The 14486-nt window shown below is 35.6% G+C and overlaps 1 protein-coding gene across 11 annotated transcripts in view; it reads left to right on the top strand.

Annotated features, from left to right (window-relative positions):
• Positions 1–14486, top strand: part of sdk2b (sidekick cell adhesion molecule 2b) — a 637792-nt gene that overhangs the window by 571249 nt on the left and 52057 nt on the right. For all 11 annotated transcript variants that reach the window (XM_009306870.4, XM_009306868.4, XM_009306869.4 and 8 more), the window contains 8 exons: positions 2518–2668; positions 3039–3276; positions 5967–6082; positions 6958–7147; positions 7236–7334; positions 8032–8226; positions 13350–13551; positions 13838–13941. In XM_009306870.4, the coding sequence (XP_009305145.1) occupies positions 2518–2668; positions 3039–3276; positions 5967–6082; positions 6958–7147; positions 7236–7334; positions 8032–8226; positions 13350–13551; positions 13838–13941 (1295 nt within the window). The remainder of the gene's footprint in view (positions 1–2517; positions 2669–3038; positions 3277–5966; positions 6083–6957; positions 7148–7235; positions 7335–8031; positions 8227–13349; positions 13552–13837; positions 13942–14486) is intronic.

Genomic DNA, 14486 nt, shown 5'->3' with positions numbered 1-14486 from the left:
AGAAAATGTAGTTCTAATATAAAGAAATATTGGTAACACCTTATTTTAAAGATCCAAAATAATGCATAAGTTAAGCATTAATTTTTAATTTGTTCACAATTAAGCATTAAACAAAAAACACTAGTAATTAATAGTTAACATAACATTTTTAGAGTCCCAAATATAGCATTGGTTAAGCTCAGTTAAACTTATTAATCATGATTATTAAACTTTTATAATTATAGTGCATTATTTTGGACTCTTAATATGAAGTGTTTCCAAATTGCTAATGTATGCAATATACATGCAAAATATTATTAAATTCTTTGTCAAAACCCTATATTTCTGTCAAAAATGTCTGATAGGGATTTTACAGTAAAACCATGGTGAACTCAATGCCTTCTAACCTGATTGTTGTTGCATATTATTTCTGTTTTTTATTTTTATTTTTATGCAGAATGATGGCGCTTCAAACATGTTTAATTTCCTACAGGTTTTAAATAAAATGCTCTGTAATGAACTTAAATCCTTCTCACTTTATTTCCCAGTGCTTTTTAGTGGTCAAAAAAAGCTGGTCCTGTGAAATGCATTCATGAAAACGGTCCATATGGCATGCACTTCAAACACTTTCATTCTGCTTTTAGTGCATTCAGTGTTGAAGCTCATATAATGTGTTGGTTATAAAATTGGTGGTGGCACCAGTGCAACCTTTAACAACATTTAGTTCTGGTTAGAAAAAAGTTACCAAAATGTGACCTTTTTTTGTCAAAATTTCCAGCCCTGATTAAAAATCAGTGTTACTTTTTCAGTAAAAGATTTCAGAAGATTTTTACTGTAGCTGAAATCATGGTCCTTGGTGGATCATAAAATGCAAAAAGATACATTGGCACCTTATGAAGTGAAACAATTGGTCTGTGTAAGAAACTGAACATTATTTGCAACATTATTTTGCTTGTTATCATGTGAATATTTTTTAGGCCAGTTGGCAAGAGATGTGCAAGTGAAGAGTGATCTTTAGTTTCATTGATATTGTGCCTGCATCTAGTAACTGAAACTAGTTATGCTCAGAGTGAGGTAAATAAAACCAGAGAAGTTACATTTGTGCGTGACCCGGATGGGAGTGAGTTTTAATGCGTGATTTGAACTCATTAAAACTAATTGTCACTGATGGTAGAAATCATGGACACTAAAAATGTGTGTCTCTATTACTGTGCCCTCTCATACCAGAAATCCCTGTTCATATCAAATAGAACCAGAGGGGTAAAAAAAAATAGGTGCCGTGACCCAGATGGTATCAAATAAAACAAGAGGAGGTAAAAAATGGTTCTGTGACCCAGATGGTATCAAATAGAATCAGAGGAGGTGAAAATGGTGCCGTGACCCAGATGGTATCAAATAGAACCAGTGGAGGTGAAAAAATGGTACTGTGACCCAGATGGTATCAAATAAAACCATAGGTGGTAAAAAATGGTAATGTGACCCAGATGGTATCAAATAGAACCAGAAGAGGTAAAAAAGGGTGCCGTGACCCAGTTGGTATCAAATAGAACCAGAGGATGTAAAATTGGTGCCGTGACCCAGATAATAATAAATAGAACCAGAGGAGGTGAAAAATATTTTGTGCCGTAACCCTGATGGTATCAAATAGAACCAGTGGAGGTAAAAAAAAATGGTGCCGTATCCCAGATGGTATCAAATAAAACCATAATAGGTAAATTAGTACTGTAACCCAGATGGTATCAAATATAACCAGTGGAGGTGAAAATGGTGCCGTGACCCAGATGGTATCAAATAGAACCAGTGGTAGTAAAAATGGTACTGTGACCCAGATGGTATCAAATAAAACCATAGGAGGTAAAAAAAAAAATGGTTATGTGACCCAGATGGTATTAAATAGAACCAGAGGATGTAAAATTGGTGCCATGACCCAGACAGTATTAAATAGAACCAGAGGAGGTATAAATAATTGGTGCCATAACCTAGATGGTATCAAATAGAACCAGTGAAGTTTAAAAAAAATGGTGCCGTGCCCTAGATGGTATCAAATAAAACTATAGTAGGTAAATTAGTACTGTGACCCAGATAGTATCAAATAGAACCAGAGGTGGTGAAAATAGTGCCGTGACCCAGATGGTATCAAATAGAACCAGTAGAGGTAAAACAAATTGTGCCGAGACCCAGATGGTGTCAAATAAAACCTTAGTAGGTAAAATTGTTACTGTGACCCAGATCCTTTAAAATAAAACCAGAAGAGGTGAAAAAATGGTGCCGTGACCCAGATGGTATCAAATAGAACCAGATGATATAAAATTGGTGCCGTGACCCAGATGGTATCAAATGGAACCAGAGGGTGTGAAATTGGTGTCATGACCCAGTCAGCAGATCTGCACCAATTTTTTTTTCTCCTCTTGTTCTATTTGATGACACCAGCTCTGTGTTTAAATGTGTAAATAGAACCGAAATCGCATAATCATGTATAAGGGCTTTAATTAACAACAACAGCACTGCTTGTGATTGACCTATATAATGTCTTCGCAGGTTCCGCATGCGTCAGGTGAATATAGTAGGCACCAGTCCACCCAGCCAGCCTTCCAGAAAGATCCAGACCTTGCAGGCTCCTCCTGATATGGCCCCTGCAAATGTCACCCTACGGACGGCCAGTGAAACCAGCCTCTGGCTTAGATGGGTGGTACGTTTTACATATTATGATTTTTTTTTTTTTTGCTTTTCTATGAGGACAAAGTACATGCAGCATGTTTAACAATAAACATGAAAAACAAATCAAAACAAAAACACAATCTGAGTCTAAGAAGAGAAGGAGAACAAGAATAAAAAAAAGAAAAAAAAAAGAAATAACAACAATAATATATGGGGTAAATACTACAGTAGTTGGTTGACGAAGACAAATCCTATAAGGAAATGAAGGGAAACAATGAAAAAGGAGAGATAGTCAAAGAGAATTGAAAATAAATATATGTATATGTAACAGTTCTACAATCTAAACAAAACATGCATATATCCCACTGTGACACAAACTCACGTACTCTGTTTTTCATCAGCCTCTTCCTGAATGGGAGTACAATGGGAACCCTGATTCGGTGGGTTATCGTGTGCAGTACAGCAGGACTGGAGCTCCATCTAAAGCTCTGCTGCACGTTATCGCAGACCGTCTGGAGAGAGAGTTCACTATAGAGGACCTGGAGGAGTGGACCGAATATGAGGTCAGAGTTCAGGCCATTAACGGCATCGGAGCGGGACCCTGGAGTCAACCTGTACGGGGCAGAACCAGAGAGTCTGGTAAGGAGAAAGCAGAAATCGAAATTCCTTTTTTTATACATTTATATGCTGCATGTTTTAATGTTTTAATATATATATATTTTGATAATGGCATAACAAATAAAGAACTAATTCAGTTCATGTTTATTTATATAGCGCTTTTACAATGTAGACTGTGTCAAAGCACAGTAGTTTTAACAAAGTAGTTCTAGTAATTACAGTTTTCAGGGTTGAAGTTCAGTTTAGTTCAGTTCAGTGTAGTTTTAATATCACTGCTAAAAGTCCAAACACTAAAGAGAAAATCCAACGATGTGTAGCTAAACAAATCCCAAACCAAGCAAGCCAGTGACGACAGAGGCAGGGAACAAAATTCACCAATTCACAAAGTGAAGGGAAAAAAAAACTAGAGAAAAACCAGGCTCTGTTGGGCACAACCATTTATCCCCTGGCCAAACTTTCTGTGTGGAGCTGCTGTCTAGGCACAGAACACTTGAGAACAATGGATATCCATCTTGGAGAACTGCAGGAGTGAGTATGTCACCAGCAAGTGTTCAGGCTGCCCAACAGAATCAAAGTGAGGACTCGTCTGTCACTGGGGTCTTTCAGGAATCCGTCTAATGCACTCCACTCCTCCATGACCACCACAGCATCAGCTCAGGATATGGCCTGGTCCAGGATTATGGATACCTTAGCATCATTTCTTTACAGGTCTTGGATTGCATCAATAGCCCCTTTCACACAGTGATACCGGTAAATATCCGGAAAATTTCGTTACGGAATTTTTCCGGAAAAGAGCATTCACACATCCATCGCAAAATGCCGTTAAATTCTGACATCATTAACTAGAAATAACTAGAAATGTTTGTAAACATTTGACTACATCACAAACTCTGTGGATGGATCAGTATTGTGAACAACTCCAATGAAAACATAGAGAAACACTTTCGCATGTCGAGATGTTCATGATATGTGTGTGTTCTGGCGCTATGGGCGCTCACGGGCACACGCAAAGCTTGAAGGTAAACAAACAACGGATTATCATAAACATTTTATCGATAATTATTTACACAGTTAGCATTAAGCAGGAACATAGAAATGTTATCTGACTAACATCTAGCAGGTGTCTGGAAAAATATTCAAAGGCTTTTATTCTCATAAACCGCGCGCACGTGAATGCGTCTGACTGTTCTGATTGGCTAAAGTAGACGTCTCACGTCAGCACGATCTAGACGTGTACACGCTCTTTCCGGAAATCTTCCTTCTGCGTTCACACAGCGCAGCATTCCGGCAAATTACCGGTAATGTTACAACTTCTCTTTCCGGAAAATAGCCGGAACGAATTTACCGGTATTTTCAAAAAGGGCCCGTTCACACATACAGACCTTTCCAGAAAATTGCCGGTAATTTTCCGGAAAGGTCTGTATGTGTGAAAGGGGCTAATGTCTGGGGGCCTCAGGATGGATATCCCCAGGTGGAAATAGAGAATAAAGAAAAATAATTGACGCAGCTGCTGTTCATAGTGTATTTAAACGAGATGCAAAAATTAAATGTTATAATTGTAAATAGTAGTTATATAAACAAACATGAGATGTAAAGAATATAAGTATTTCTAACAAAATGTCTGGTGCATTTCGACAGGAGGAGTGGCTCCTACAGGTGCTTGTCAAGCCAGCTCACCTGCATGGAGCACGCTTATCCATAATACCTTTATGTGATGCATTGTGTGTATCATTTACTAATCAGATATGCCTTTAATCTAGTTTTGAACTGTTTGAACTGTACTTACTATAATACAGCAATAATAATAATTATATATAAAAAAATTGTTAAATGAAATAAATAAATAAAATCAACAGAGGAAATGCTAGATTAAGAAAAATTATATCAAACAAATATTCAAAAGATTGTCTTATCAACTATTTCAACTAAATAATATAAAGTATATACTAAAATATACAGACAAATATACAAATAAAATGAAATAAAAATTCAAAAAGATAGAAAATATTTTTTAAATATCTTTTTTAACTAATACAATTTGTTTTAAAATGCTGAAATTAAAAAGTTGGTTTTAGCAACAAGTTGATTATGGATCGCATATGTTGAGCTTAAAGCTTGTTTTAAATTATCATGTGTAAAACATGGGCACAGGATTTCCGGTTTAAATGCCATAAATGGACACAGATGCAAACACACACACACAGACACACACACACACACACACAAGTGCAAGTCTTTTCATTTATTTTGTGCCATGAAAAAGAAGCAATCCTTACTTTCTCTGGACCTCCTCTTTTTGGTCTCCGTGGTTACTAGAATTCATGGAAGTGGGTTTTGGGATAAATAAGCGGGTGTTGAGGAAATTGGTAACACATGGCTCTGTGCACATGACTCTCCTGTATTTTCTTTTTTAGCCAATCAAATGTCTGCAATTCTGCTCTCAGTGTCCAGGGATTTGTGCCAGAGAGTGATTCTCTGTGTTACTCCCTTAATAATGATCAAATCCTGGTGTCTTCCAGGCCTCACTGCCGTTGCATTATGTGTATAGAAATCACACACTTAATCCCTTGCACACACATATATGCATTAAACACCCCCATTAAGGTCTTGGTACGCACAGACATATTCAAAACGGCTAATTTATCCACATAAGCCTTTTACGGAAGCATTCATCTGTTTGAAGCTTTCTGTCTTCCTCTGTTTTGCTGCAGTCCCCTCTTGTGGCCCCACAAATGTTTCTGCATTTGCTACTACCTCCAGCAGCATTCTGGTCCGCTGGTTTGAAGTTCCGGAACCTGACCGGAATGGACTCATCCTAGGATATAAGGTCAGTGAGGAATTAAAATTAAACTAAAGGGTGTGATACAACAGACTGACATCATAGGACTGAAATAGTGGTGCTTTGCATCACATCTTGGCTAAAAGACCTAAGCACACTGCAAAGACTTCCCAACATTCTCCTTTTGTACATGTCATCAGATGGGGAAGCCCCACCTATTAGTGACGATTTCTCCCTAATTAGCATAGAATGATTGTCTTGTCTTTTAATCTGCCACTATGCTGACACATAGGCATTTGTAGCCTCGCCCTCTTTTGAAAAGACCACAGTCTCATTTGAATTTATAGTGTCAGTCACCAAAATGGCGCAAATTGGATCAAAGCCTAAAATGGGTGGTTTTAAAGAGTTATAAAACATAATGTTTGGTATATTTTGCGCTGAAATGTCACATACACACTCGTATTGTGAAAAGCGGCATAATGGGTTCCCTTTATGGAAAAAAAAAAGTATTTTTTTTCTGAAAACAATACGATATGTGTCGCTTGTCTGGAAAATGCTCCTTGATTTAAGAGTTTATGGATATTTGGACTTGAAACAAGACAAAAACTCTTAGAAAGAAAAGCATTTTTTTTTTTGTGGATATGCCACATATATTTAGAAATATTGCAAAAATGGCAGATTCAATGTGCTAAATTGGCTAAAACCCACTACCTGGATCTTACCAGTGAGCAATGCAAAAACAATGATCCAGTGTTGACCAATGACTAACAACAAACTTGTGTATCAATATCCTAAGCTACCTACAAACATTCTGACCTACATTTTAATTACTTCAATGAACACAAAATCAAATTTGCATTTTTGCATACAATTAAAGTTTCTTTGTACTTCATTTACTAGAAATTCTATACTTCTACTTTCAGGTGGCATACAAGGAGAAGGATTCAGACTCTCCTCTTCAGTTCTGGACTGTTGAAGGAAACGCCAGTCATAGTGTTCAACTGACCGGACTGGGGAAGTATGTTCTATATGAGATCCAGGTTTTAGCCTTTACCCGCATTGGAGACGGTCGACCCAGCACTCCTTCAATCCTGGAGCGAACCCTTGATGACGGTGGGCATGATAATGCACCATTAATAAATAGTTTCTTTATCATATACTCAGATGTGTCTTTGATATTGTATGATTTTTTCCGTTTTAGTTCCTGGGCCGCCTGTTGTCATTCTGTTTCCTGAAGTTCGGACCACCTCAGTCAGACTCATCTGGCAGCCACCTTCCCAACCCAATGGCATCATACTCGGTAAGAGGTTGTTTGCTTGTTTGTTGTGTGTCTGCATGTTTGATTGTGCATGCATTTTTGCTTTCTGATGTTTATACTTGCATGCTTGTTTTCTAAATGACCTCTTTTACCATCATGCAAACAGAAAGAGTTACATTATTTTCAGTATTATGGTTAATGAAATTTAGTGCAAATAAAAACAATCACACAATGTCATGTAAATTATATTTTTGTTTTATTATTTTTGAAAGAAATGCAAACTAAGGCTGCATTTAAGTAGTTCTGTTTTTGTATATTTTAAGACTCAGTTTCAGTTGTTAATCTAGTCCTTAAAGTCTCATAATAAAACAAACAAACAAAAAAATTGTATAGGCTAATTTGGTGCTGAAGATGTGTTTCTCATTATTATTAATGTCACCAAAGCTTAAAACAACAGCATTTAATTACAATAGAAATATTTTGTTTCCTTGTGAATATCTTTACTGCCACTTTGAAATTAAAGTCTATTAAAAGAATAATAAAATCTGACCTCAAGCTAAAAACACATAATTGCTTCCATTCTTGAACAGTCCATTGTAAACAGAATCCCGTTTGTTTTGCTTTTGTTCATTAGAATGTGTTTCCTCTAATCAATGTGTTGCATGTCCCTGATGGCACGCAAGGAAAAGCACATATTGTCCTGTGCTGATGTCTATGATGTCATAATTTCCCTCTCCAGCCTATCAGATCACATACCGGCTGAACTCCACCAATAGCAACACGGCCACGTTTGACGTGTTGAACTCCAGCGCACGGCAGTATACTGTCACTGGACTGAGGCCGGAATCGGTGTATGTGTTTCGTATCAGAGCGCAGACACGCAAGGGATGGGGAGAGGCGGCGGAAGCCTTAGTCGTCACTACCGAGAAGAGAGGTAATCTACATTATTATCACACATCAACAATGGGGAAAAACAAACTCAAACTGAGCTTTACATCAGTGTGTCTGGTGTGATTAAGATAAATAAATAACTTAAAGTCAGATTTTGACTTTTTATAGATCTATTTTTGCACAATTCAGCAGTGGAATCAGTGGGGGGGCATAGTAGCTGGAGGTGGATTCACCCTGCTTTGACTGAACTCTTGGAATTTCTAGTTTATATGATCCTAATGATCTGAGTGATCTGTTAGGTTTGTATTCAGTGAGCATCTCTGTAATGTATTGAGTTCCTAGACCATTTAGTGATTTATAGACAAGTAATAAGCATGAAGACGTTTCTCTAAGTCTTCACTGGAGACAAAGATCTAATTTTTGCAATGTTTTTGAGATGATAGTACGCTGATTTACTTACTGCTTTGACATGACTACTGAAACTGAAACTGAAACTCAGATCTGACTCCAGAATCACACCAAGATTCTTGACCCTATTTATTGTTGTTTGACCATTAGAGCCAAGGCATGCATTCACCTTGAGAACCACACGTCAGTTCCCAAATGCAATGACTTCAGTTTTCTCTTTGTTTTACTGTTCATTTCTAACAGTAATTCAGTATTATAAAGTTAAAGTAATAATTATACGTTAATTATTTAGTAGTAAAGTCAAATATTTGATAAAAAATTACAAATAAAATTTTAATTAAATATTTTAAATCAAAGCTCTCAAAAACGTTAAGAAATAGTAAAAAAATGTATACAGTACTGTGCAAAATTTCTTTTTTTTTACTGTTTCAAAACTTCAAAAGACTTCTTTTAACACTTTTCAGAGTTCTTCTTGAGGTTTAGAGTGCCACAGCTTTTTTCTGTCCAGATGATCTCATACAGTCTCTATAAAATTCAGGTCTGGACCCGATAGAGCCCATTTCATGACTGTCTGTGTTTCATTAGCTGTTTTCTATCTTCGAATAGGATTTTATTGCAATTAGCGGATAATTATCATGCTAAAAATGAAAGTTATTACAACAGAAGTCTTTTCCAGAAGGAATGGCATAATTAATTAACACATTTCTGTACTTTTTACATTCACATTTCCATCAATTCAGACAATATTTCTAACACTGGTAAAAAATGCAGCTCAGTCCAGGACAAAGAGCCTCTCTCCAACATTGCTTTCACATATCTTAAACAATTAAACCAAAATAGTTCCAACTCTAACCTTACTCCTATCCCAGGGGAGTCCAAACTCGGTCCTGGAGGGCCGGTGTCCTGGAGAGTTTAGCTCCAATCCTAATCAAACACACCTGAACAAGCTAATCAAGCTCTGACAAGATATACTAGAAACTTCCTGGCAGGTGTGTTGAAGCAAGTTAGAGCTAACTCAGCAGGACACCAGCCCTCCAGGACTGATTTTGGGCACCCCTGTCCTATCCTAACAAACCATACATGTATACCCTGTATAAATCTTTAAAAACATCTACACTTTTAAATTACTAGTTTAATGGGCCACATATATCCATTATACCATCAGTAAAAAAAACTGATTTAATGTTGGGCTAAAACATTTCCACAGTACTGTATGTATAATAATATAATATAATATAATATAATATAATATAATATAATATAATATAATATAATATAATATTATATTATATAATATACATTTATTTCAGGCTATGTGTATGTCAATGATATGTTGATCAATTGATATGGCATCAATGTACCACCCATATCCGGATGATCTTATTGCGTATATGTTTGTGTGTGTTCATGTTTCTGAACGGAGACGTCTACGGTCCACTAAGGCTGAGTCCAAAACATCTCGATCCCTTCTAGCCAGAGCTGCTTTGTTGTGGTTTTACACTTCTGGAAGAAGTTTTCCTGATTTCCACCCAAGCGGAGGCACATTCCTCTTGCAGAGCATCATAATCAGAGCTTGGATTATTTATGCAGTTCACTGATCCAGTGTAGAGCACAGAACTTTTGACTCATGAAGACCTCTTATATAATGTAATATGAGAGTCATACAATTTCCATATCCTGATGTATTTTTAAAAATGTTCACCGTGTTCAGAAGGATTATAAGTGTGCAGTGAAGCAAGGATAATATTAAATGAAGACTCGCATACCCAGTGTTGATCATTTAAAACTAGTCTTTGAGGTTGCAGGTTATTCATAATTGAAAGTACACAGTCATTTTACAACTTGAAAGCTATGCTGAGGGTAAATATGACAACAAAGTCAGACCATAAAATTGATCTGTTTATAAGGATCTACATAAATGACTAAAATGCCATATTTCACACTCCAGGCCAATGTCACTTTGTAAATAAACATTATACACCTGCACACATTCTATTAACTGATTTCTAAAACAATTAACAATATAAGATTGCAACAACTTGTTGAAAAAACTGAAAGGGTGTTACACAATGCAGATTTATTTTTAAAGAAAATAAATAAATAATATTAAATTTATTAATTAATTAAAAAAACAGAGGGAAAAATATAAAAGGTCACACAGTACAAGATTGGTTACTCACTGAAGCTAAGCAGGGCTGAGCCTGGTTAGTACCTGGAGGGGTGAACCACATGGGAAAACTAGGTTGATGTTGGAAGTGGTGTTAGTGAGGCCAGCAGAGGCGCCTAACCTGTGTGAGTCTTAATGCCCCAGTATAGTGAAGGGGACACAATACTGTCAGTGAGCGCTGTCTTTTTGATGAGACGTTAAAGCAACTTCTTGTAAACAGTAGGGGTGTAACTCCAGTGTCCTGGCCAAATTACCTCCATCAGCCTTTAATGATCATGGCCTCCCAATCATCCCCATCCACAAAATTGGCTCTATCACTGTCTCTCCACTCCACTAATAGCTGGTGTGTGGTGAGCACACTGGCGCCGTTGTCCTGTGGCTGCTGTCACATCATCCAAGTGGATGCTGCACACTGGTGGTGGTGGTGTGGAAAGACCCCTCCCCTCATGATTGTGAAGCGCTTTTCGTATATAGTCATACAAAATAAATGCGCTATATAAATACACATTGCTTTTACTTTAAATAATACATGTGCAGGACAACGCTGTTTTAACATCAGATTCAGTTTAAGCAGAGACAGTAGTCTGTAATGTTTAAAAAAAAAAAAAAAAAAAAAAAACGGTAATTTCACCAAAATTGGTGAAACATTTTCAGGATCCCAAAATGGTGTCATGTTAACTAACACCCCATAAAAACACCAACCAAAAGTAGCTGTTGTGGCAATTTCAAATAAAGAGACTATTACTGATCAAGAAACAAAGTCTTACAAGGTTTACTTTCAAAAAGATTTTATTCTTTGTAAAGAATAGGTCCGACAATAACAGCGAACAGCGCTTGCTGCAGACTGTGACACACAGGCTAGCCAGATACCAGATTTTATCTTCTTTACCCTGCTTCACATCCAGTACTTTTTAGAGCCTTAGATTGTAGAGCCAGGATTTACACTTATTGAATGAATGCAGTTGATGTCAGTATTTTAAGCCCCCCCTTTGATTTTTTTTTTCTTTTTCAAATATTTCTCAAATGATGTTAAACAGAGCAAGAAAATGTTCACAGTATGTCTAATAATTTTTTTTTTCTTCTGGAGAAAGTCTTGTTTTATTTTGACTAGAATAAAAGCAGTTTTTCATATTTTATAACCCATTTTAAGGACAACATTTTTAGCCCCTTTAAGCTTTTTTTTTTTTTTCGATAGTCTACAGAACAAACCATCTTTATACAATAACTTGCCTAATTACCCAAACCTTACTAGTTAACCTAATTAACCCAGTTAAGCCGTTAAATGTCACTTTAAGCTGTTTAGAAGTGTCTTGAAAAAGACCTAGTAAAATATTGTTTACTGTCATCATGGCAAAGATTAAATAAATCAGTTATTAGAGATGAGTTATTAAAACTATTATGTTTAGAAATGTGTTGAAAACAAATCTTCTCTCTGTTAAACAGAAATTGGGGAAAAAATAAACAGGGGGCCTCAGATCATTAGGACTTCAACTGTATGTTTAAAAGCAGATGGACACCTTCTGAATGACCCTTCTTTTAATATTTGTTTTTGTATCATCTCTAGGAAGGCAGTTGAAGTCAGAATTATTATCCCCCCTTTGGTATTTCTTTCTTTTTTATATATTTACCATATGATGTTTAACAGAGCAAGGACATTTTCACAGTATAATATTATGTATATTTTTCTGGAGAAAGTCTTATTTATTTTATTTCAGCTACAATAAAAGCAGTTTTTTATTATTATTATTATTATTATTATTATTTAATTTAGATAAAAAATTATTAGCTCTTTTAAAATGTTAATTATTTTTGGATAGTCTACAGAGCAAACCATCATTAAACAATAACTTGCCTAATTACCATAACCTGTCTAGTTAACCGAATTAACCTTGTTAAGCCTTTAAATGGCACTTTAAACTGTATTGAAGTTTCTTGAACTTTTTTTATAAAATATTCTATACTGTCATCATGGCAAAGAGAAAATAAATCAGTTATTAGAGATGAGTTATTAAAACAATTATGTTTAGAAATATGTTGAAAAATATCTTCTCTCCCTTAAACAGAAATTGGGGATTCAAGTAAACAGGGGGGCTAATAATTCATACTTCAACTGTATTTGACCTAATATAGGATGTTTCTAGTAAAAAAGAGAAGTTTTATTAAAATCAATGTTTTAGTAATAATTCAATTGAATTTTTCCACTACATACAGTAGCTCAACTGGTTTAGCATCAATATATTTAAAGATATTGAAATCTTTCTTGGTAAGGCTAGTTTCAAGATAAGGAGAAAGTCTGTTTCTTTTTATCAATAAATACTGGGGTAGACCTTTAAGATGGTTCATCAGCGTGTCAGTTAATGAGTTTCAAAAGTTGCAATTGAAATTAAGTTTTAGTTTAGTTTTTTTAATAACTTGCGTGACGTTTTGCAAAGCTAGTGAATGGTTTGTTTGAACTAAAGGAAATAGTTTCCATTAAACCAACCAATTCACTAAAGAAAAGTCCTCTGGACTTCATAACTTTATGTATGACAGGAGTGTGTTTGCTTTTTCAGTGTTTTTAAGAGTTCTTATGCTTGACCTTTGACCTCCAGCTCGGCCTCAGCCCACCAGTCGTCCCACAGTCCCTCAGGAGAATGTGCAGGCGCGCAGTGTGCTGTTGTCATGGGAACCAGGCAGCGATGGTTTATCGCCAATCCGTTATTACACGGTTCAGGTCCGCGAGCTGCCCGAGAAGAACTGGACAGTGCATTCTGCCTCTGTCAGCCACGAGTCCAGCTCCTACATTGTAGACAGGTACAAAAGACATCCACTGGAGTGTTTTAAATTAGTTGTCATTCATTCATACACTTTAAACAAAATTTTCCCAGCTTTAAATTTATCAGTTCAATCAAACTTTTCTAGTCATCTCAAGTTACATCGATCAAACTGACTTCAACTTTGTATAAATTAAAAACAAAATTGTTGAAACCTGATTAACTTACTGAAATAAGTTAAAGCAACATAAATATTTTACATTGTAGAGTAACAGTGACATTTTTCTGTTAGCTATAAGTGTTTTTTTTTTTTTTTTTTTTTTCAGGCTGAAGCCTTTCACCTCGTATCAGTTCAGAGTGAAGGCCACTAATGATATTGGAGACAGTGACTACAGTCAAGAGAGTGAAGCCATCACAACACTTCAGGATGGTCAGAACTTTTTCCTATCCTTTTTAATCTATGATTTATTATGGAATGTGTGTCCACTGTATTTAAAGGGGTCATCGAATGCATCTTTACAACAAAAAAAAATTCTTTCAAAAATATATTATATATTTTATAATAAAAGTATGTATTTCATGTACAATAATTAGTGCTGGGCAATTAATAATCACAATTAATCGCATCCAGAATATAGGTTTGTTTTGACATGAGATATGTGTGTGTGTATATATATATAAATATGTATTATGTATATGTGACACACATACAGTACATAATAACAAAACTGTACAAAACAATTTTGTTACTTTGATATTTAAATTTTTATATAATTTGTATCATACATATTTGAGCAAAATAGAAATAAGCATTTTCTCAAAAATATTTATACTAACTCTAAATATTTCTAAAATAAGCAAAGTAGATCATCTTATAAAAGGAGAGTCAGCTCACAGTAACTACTTTTTTTAGGAGAATTCTCATGGACAAAATTAAAGTGAGTCTTTCATAAAAAGGCTTTTTTGAAAATAACA

The sequence above is a fragment of the Danio rerio genome, chromosome 12 (genome assembly GCF_049306965.1).
Source record: "Danio rerio strain Tuebingen ecotype United States chromosome 12, GRCz12tu, whole genome shotgun sequence".
In the NCBI taxonomy this organism is placed as follows: Eukaryota; Metazoa; Chordata; class Actinopteri; order Cypriniformes; family Danionidae; genus Danio; species Danio rerio.
The sequence above is the reverse complement of the archived record's forward strand: the minus strand, read 5'-3'. Positions and strand labels throughout refer to the sequence as shown.